General features: G+C 36.7%; 1 protein-coding gene across 1 annotated transcript; it reads right to left on the bottom strand.

The window, feature by feature from the left end:
* Positions 1-4,402: 4,402 nt before the first annotated feature.
* Positions 4,403-5,737, bottom strand: LOC110449786 (E3 ubiquitin-protein ligase Midline-1-like). The gene has a single exon (XM_021496876.1). It carries the CDS (start codon positions 5,735-5,737, stop codon positions 4,403-4,405), a length of 1,335 nt encoding a protein of 444 aa, XP_021352551.1.
* Between the last annotated feature and the right edge of the window lie 1,365 nt (positions 5,738-7,102).

The raw sequence follows: 7,102 nt of genomic DNA, 5'->3' as shown, positions 1-7,102 counted from the left end.
AAATTACATTAATTTGTTCAAGTTGACACATTGAAAAATCAATATAAAATGTGAATTTTTTAAAAATTTGTTTTGATAATTAATTTGAGGATCGTAAACAATTGCGGTCCGTGGAGAATTTCTTTTTAGTGTATTCGAGTTATCTTTCTTTGAAAACTAAATCAAAATAGTCACACGGAAACATATGACGGCTGCTTCCGACGGGAGAAATGTTATGTTCTAATTTTTTTAGATACAGTTTTATGTTGATAGTTTTTTTCCATTATTAGATTGTGTACATGTCTTTGACAGTCATCCGTAATTTCAACAGTTTTCTACCGATATGAGTATGAAATCGCGGCTGCTTCTTAAGTGCGCGGAAACCGATAACACAAGGAATACGGTAAAATCCTAAACATAGTTATTAAACACCCCAGACCTTACTGCCCAAAAACAAAACAAAATAACCTCTTTACCCCACAAAATGCACATAGTAAATTTGCACAATTAATGTCATGTTTCTTTAGTAAATTATCATTAATGGATCGCGGACGAAGCTAGCAAAAATGTTCTGTTCAGTGTTACAGGCGCTGTATTTTTGTTATTCTTAATGATTAAAACAATATTGATGTAGATTTATTTCGATATAAATGGCTGGTAAAGATTAGTTTACTAGTAATTCTTCAGATTTCAAAATCAAATGCGACAACGATTTTTGGCAAATTTCACTACTTGATTCCAATATTCATAGCAAGAATTACCTGGAGTAAAATCTGTTACCTTATTCACTTTTAATCGTCATAAAAATAATCGCGAAGAGATGTGACACTTATGATAGAAAATATACAATATTTGTATACAATCAAAAATAAAAGAGTACCGAAGTGTCATCAAAACAGTAATCCGAACGAAATACCAATAAAACTAAGGTAAAATATGAACAAAAGAAAGAATTACATGGGCACACTTAAAATATATGATGGGGGGCTAGTGATCGTAGACGGTCAGACGCCTCAGTCACTCGGCCAACGCGGCCCCCTTATTATCATGGACAAAAGAATACTATGAAAAGATTCTTCAAGTTTAGGTCACTTTGCATATGTTTGCATACTATTTACTTATAGTATACAATGTAGCAGTTTTTAAAAATTCGTTTTAATCTAGAAAGCAATCATTACTATTAGAGCAGTCTGTTTCTGACGAAGCAGTGTCATTCTAACATTTCGGTAATATTATCATTCGCACGATGGTAAGTTCTCTAAATTTTTGATGAATTATTGTTCACAAAAAAGATAATGCCACATTGAAAGAACAATTCATCCTTGTCCATGAAGGTGTTCCTTGTCAAACTTGAACGACAGTAAGGCGACGGCACGCGAATGGCGCGAGCCAGAAGATTATCTTATTTTACTCGTTCTAGTTTGTTTTCTGATTGGCACGATCGTAACAACACTTTGTAAAATTATATAGAAAAATAATATTCACTTTGGCATCGATCACTGCAGCCGTTCTAGAAGAGAAGAGTTTGAAAATGTCTCCGATAATCAGACGAGAAGCCGGATAACTTTTATTTTCGGATCGGCACAAAAAGTATCTATCTTGGACAGGACATGATAAAGAACTCTTCATTGGTTCTGGAGGAACAACCGAAAATGTTAAACTTTAAATAGACGACGGCAGATGAAGACGGACCGCAATTGTTTACATAAGCATGATGCCAATCATTGTCAATGTGTATGCCAATTGCAAATCGCTATATATTCGACATGAAGCGCGTTTCTTCACGAATATGTCATTTCTAGTTGACATTAACATCCATTATAAATGATTGCTGTACGCAGTTCAATACACTGTCTTTCACTGACAACAGGGTTTACACTATTTTTTTACAACGTAAATGTGAGTTAAAAAGATAGTAAAGTTCTAACACATGGCTATTACAATCCTTTCTGATATATTTTACCATTAAAGTCAGTTGTGGCCAATGCTTACATGCATTTAATATCAGCAGTTGGTGAAGGAGGGTTTTGTTGGTGCAACTGGTCTATAGCAGTACTTCAAAGAACTGAAAAACAACAAACATTTCATCAACACAGTTATAGTTTTATTTCAAAGATTGAGGAAATTATCTTTACAAGGACACCTTAACCGTGTAACAGTAAAAATATTTACATAAAATGGATGAATATCTTGTAAACGAAAAACAATATTTTACTGAAAATGTTTGCTTCCGATATTTTTAGTGGAAAGCGGGACAAAAGGTGTGGATGCCATATGCATAATGCTATTTGATATTCACTTGTTTTAGGAAACATCAACAATGATTATACTTAAACAAGAGTACCGCGGGGCGGAACACTATACGCCCGTCGAATGCTATATAGTGTTATATACTTTCTTACATGGAAATAAGATCTGCATCATTCTAAGTGTGGTTAACTGACATGCTATATAAAATGCAGGAGAAAATTTCCGGACAAAAAATTAAATACTGAAATGAACAAAGGGCAATAACTTTTGCAAAAATCGTCGAATCAAAATTCTTTTAAGAAAGACACAACTTCATATCATGATTATAATGTATAACAAGTATCGAACAGATCCGTTAAAAAATGTAGGAGGAGATTTCCGGACAAAAATCAAATACCGAAATAAACAAAGGGCACTAACTTTTGCAAAAGTTGTCAATCAAAATTCGTTTAAGGGAGAGACAACTTCATATCATGATTATAATGTATACCACGTTTCAAAGAGATCGGTCGAAAAATGTAGGAGGAGATTGCCGGACAAGCAAAAGTTTACGCGGGACGGCCGGACGGACGGACAAACAAACCATAATACTCCCGTCAAATATGACGGGCGTATAAAAATGATGAAGAGCTTTTATTTGAAAAGTGATAAATACCATTAAAAAACCACAAAAGCTTTTTAAAAATTTGTGAAACCTAACCCAAAGGACATAATGAAAAATCTTCATTGGGCTTGGTTGTATGTACTCAAAATGTTTTTATTTATCTTTAACCTTATTGTATTACGCTTTTTCAGTAAAATATGTGAAACACAGTGCTATAATTCGTAAATGAACTAATACTCGCTATATAATTGATTTTAATAATTAAATTTCAACACAGCTTCAAGACAACACTGTTGAATGCCGAGGGACAAACTTACAACGCGAGGTTCAGAGAGAGGCAGGTTGATAAACACTTATATAATATGATATTGTTACCTTCTGCTTAATGAATGTCGATGCTTTTTATTGTTGTTATTAATGTGCCTTGTGCTTATGTCACCAACTCGCCCCTCACTTTGAGAGCTTGGTATTACATGACATGTACACCTCCTTTCAAAGAGAGTTCCACTATAAAAAATCCTGAACAAAATTGGTTATGATATGTTCAAGTTATCAATGACATACACGTTTTTGAAATGTACAAATAAAATATCGGCATTTGTTTCAGAGATAATTATAAATTACAAAGGCAATGACAGCGAAAACAAAAGACCCATAAAGCATGTATCATGCACCTGCTAGTCAACACTATTGACATATCTCATTGGTGATATTTAAAGTACAAATTGATTTTTAACAAAGTTGATCGTTAGCAAGCTCATACACACTAATGGTCTCAAAGTTTTTAACATATTTGCCTTGCATTAAAAGTAGGACTAGTTAGTTTAATTCCAGATAGCTGCTTGTTTAATATCACCGAAGGTCTCTGTGGTATTAAGAATTTGCTTAAAAACATAATCCATATATGACCTTGTCCTTAAAAGTCGGTCAAAGTAAACTGTTATACCCCAGGCAGCTGCATCGGTACAGTTTAATTCTTTTCCTGTCAATATGCCACTACACTTCCCTTTTCTGTTTTTCATGCAATGGATGGATACTGAAACCTTATCCGGCCATGTTGTAGTTTTGTCACTAAACATAAAACTTATCTTAGTCTTGTCCGCACAGAAGATATGTTTCTCACAAAATGCTCACTCACTTGGCTCAGTAAAGCTGAAATAGGCCTATTTCGTTCTTGTGCTGTGGGGATTCGTTTGTGACCACAAATTTGTCCCCACACACAGATATTGCCCTGGGCCTGTCCACACCATCCGATTCTGTCAGCAGTTCTCTGATGCGAGTTCCGTCCGTAGATATCTGTACCACGTTGCTTGAAGCCCATTCACAAACATACAAATTGCCGTACGTTGAATTCAGGACACCGACCTTCACCATAATGTACATGTACCGTCTGACAGTTTGGATACGGCCAAAGTACCTTTCTTGTAGCTGCACAGACTAACATAAATCTCTTGCGTCCATAGATTGCACGCAAGGTGATAGCAGGTAGCCGGGTAAGTTTGAATTTGTTTTGTACTCCCATCCTCACTAACGCTGTAAACATTTCTCCCACAACTCACAAAGAATGTGTCACCTGTATGAGTAATTCCCCAAATATCCTTTTCGATTGACAGTTGTATTTTTGACAACAGGGTTAATTTTGAGGACTCTATTTTGATGACGTATATAGTCGTAAGACTGGACTTCCCTTGCCCAGCAATCTGAGCTGTCTGAGGAAGATTTGATATTAAACTTCCCTGCCTCCTTCACTCTACAATCCGGCAATGGAGTAAACATATGAGTTGTTCCGTAAGGCAGTCGTCTTGGTTGTTTTTCTATTGTGACTTTTCCCAATGACAGTAAAATGCCCTCATCCAAACTGAGAAAACTGGGGTCAACAATGTGTTTGATTCTGACTGAGGTAAACGATTTCTTCATGTCTGTTACCATGTTTTTATAAGATTCCAATTCCGCTTTACCTCTCTGATACAACAAGATCGTTCTGACATTATCACTGCTTTTAACCGCATTCCCAGACATTGTGATTGTATTTTGAATGGTAGACATCAGTCGTTTACATTTCTGAATGGATATCTGAAGAATCTCTTTCTCTTCTTTGTAGAATGATATCAATTTATCACTGATATTTTTCTGTCGGGCGTCAAGACGTGTGTCTATCTTTTGCCTTAGATCCTTTAAACTCTCTAATCCGGTTGCTTGGTCATTCGCCATGATTTGAAGTTGCTCGTCAAACTCTTTGATCAGTAACTCGATTGCTTCAACGGTTTTCTGCAGTGATGTCTTCCAGTGATCCAGTCTTGAGTCGCTTTTCAGTTTGTCATAGTACTCCTGTGTTGTTGTCACTTCATCACATCGTCTGTGGTTTATGGTGATGCATCTACTACAACCAAGATTTTGATGGTCTTCACAAAAGTAAGTCATCCTCTTTGTGTGTTCTCCACATCTGACTTGATCTTGTCGTTGCATTATTTCAGCACGTTTCGATAAGTTAGCCGTTTCACATCCTTCGTGAACCAAATCATGATGATCGACTTTACATGTATCACAAAACATTATGTTCAATGTTTCACACCACACTGATGCAGGAATCCCAATTTTTCCTTTTTTCTCACAAGGCTTGCAAAACCTCAGCTCATCAATCGTGACCTTTACAAGGCTGTTAATCAGACCATTGGTTGGAAATTGTTGGGCCCATTTTTCCTTACCTTCGGAAAGATTTACCGGTTGTGTGATCTTCCTACAAACAGGACACAGAAAGGAGGTTGCCGCCGCCATCTTCTCTGACGGGTCCTTGGTGATGAAGGTGGACAGACATTTCTGGCAGAAAGAATGAAGACAGGGGAGCGACTTTGGTTGGTGCAGCTGTTCTAGACAGATCGGACAATCTAACAGGTGGGTGTCCATAGCTGGTTTAGGGTTATCGACAGAGACATGAGGGCAGGGGCGGATCCAGGATTTCCTAAAAGGGGGGGCCGATAAATTTTTCTCAATAGTCAACGGTGTGCTGCGAAAGGCAGCAGCCCGAGCACGTAGCGCGAGGAGGGGGAGGGTACAGACCCCCTCCCCGTAAGGGGTTTTTGGGGGATCTCCCCCCAAAAAAATGTGTTTTCTAGAACGTCTCAGAAGCGATTTCCCGTGTTCTGAGGATTGGTTTTATGTTTAATTAACAAGAAGAAAAAAACATATTTTAAGTATGGCCCAAAGCCCTTTTTTGTGTATTGGAAAGAAAATTTAAGTTTCGGTTCAAATTCTATATCAACAGCGTGTTTTAGAAGTCAGATGGTATTATTATAGGGGCAACCTGGTGATGACAAATGTATGAATCCACAGGGGACTTGTTTATTATTACCTAATTTGGCGTCCCGCCCGCAAGGGGGATACGAGAGGACCGTCAAAATATAAATCTAGTCTTCAGACATTGTACGTTTGTTGTACAAAAGAACAAATAACACCACAACATCGTTGCTGTTTAATTAATGAGTTACTCATAGCATCAATAAGTTGGTAAACAAACGGTAAGTTCAAATCAGTGCGACACCCAAGGGCACTAGCTATATACAGGGGCGTTTCTAGGATATTTGAAAGAGGGGGCGTAGAATAAAATCTGTCGCCGAGCGGAGCGAGGCGAAAAAAGTTTTGGACCTTTTTTTTTGCTAAAAAACATAAAATAATTGTGAAATGCACTAATGTAACGGTTCCTGACTTAGAGCATGTATAAATTATAGTTGAAGTGTCATGGTTTGACATTTTTTTTTTATCAGAGTATGTCTTTAATTAATGAATATGATATTGCCATATTCAATACAATATTAGCAGATTACGATAAAAAAAAAAAAAAACATTTTTTTACGCCTATTACGCCCTCACCTGGACCCGCCCCTGATATAGTCTCGCGTTTTATAATTGTTGACTAATTCACTAGTGTAGACAATGATATATCTGAAATGTCCACGCTGATTAACTCATGTAAGGGCGTGCATATTACCAACGGTGGTACATTTGCTAAGCTATCTGGTTAAAATGGTACAACTTAGGAGGCACATACGCATCACTTTTAAATTTAATTTAAAATTATCATACTTGTAAGTACAGTATATCATGTCATTCTGGTACGTACAACTTATTACTACGTACACAATAGTATGCTGTGTGAAGAAACTTTCTTGTACGTACACGAAGGTAAGCTATAAGTACCACAATGAGATATTATGTTGTACATACAAGATAGTTAAAACAGTTCCAACAATATATATAATACCAAAATATTGA

The sequence above is a fragment of the Mizuhopecten yessoensis genome, unplaced genomic scaffold, assembly GCF_002113885.1.
Source record: "Mizuhopecten yessoensis strain PY_sf001 unplaced genomic scaffold, ASM211388v2 scaffold4819, whole genome shotgun sequence".
Taxonomy (NCBI): domain Eukaryota; kingdom Metazoa; phylum Mollusca; class Bivalvia; order Pectinida; family Pectinidae; genus Mizuhopecten; species Mizuhopecten yessoensis.
The sequence above is the reverse complement of the archived record's forward strand: the minus strand, read 5'-3'. Positions and strand labels throughout refer to the sequence as shown.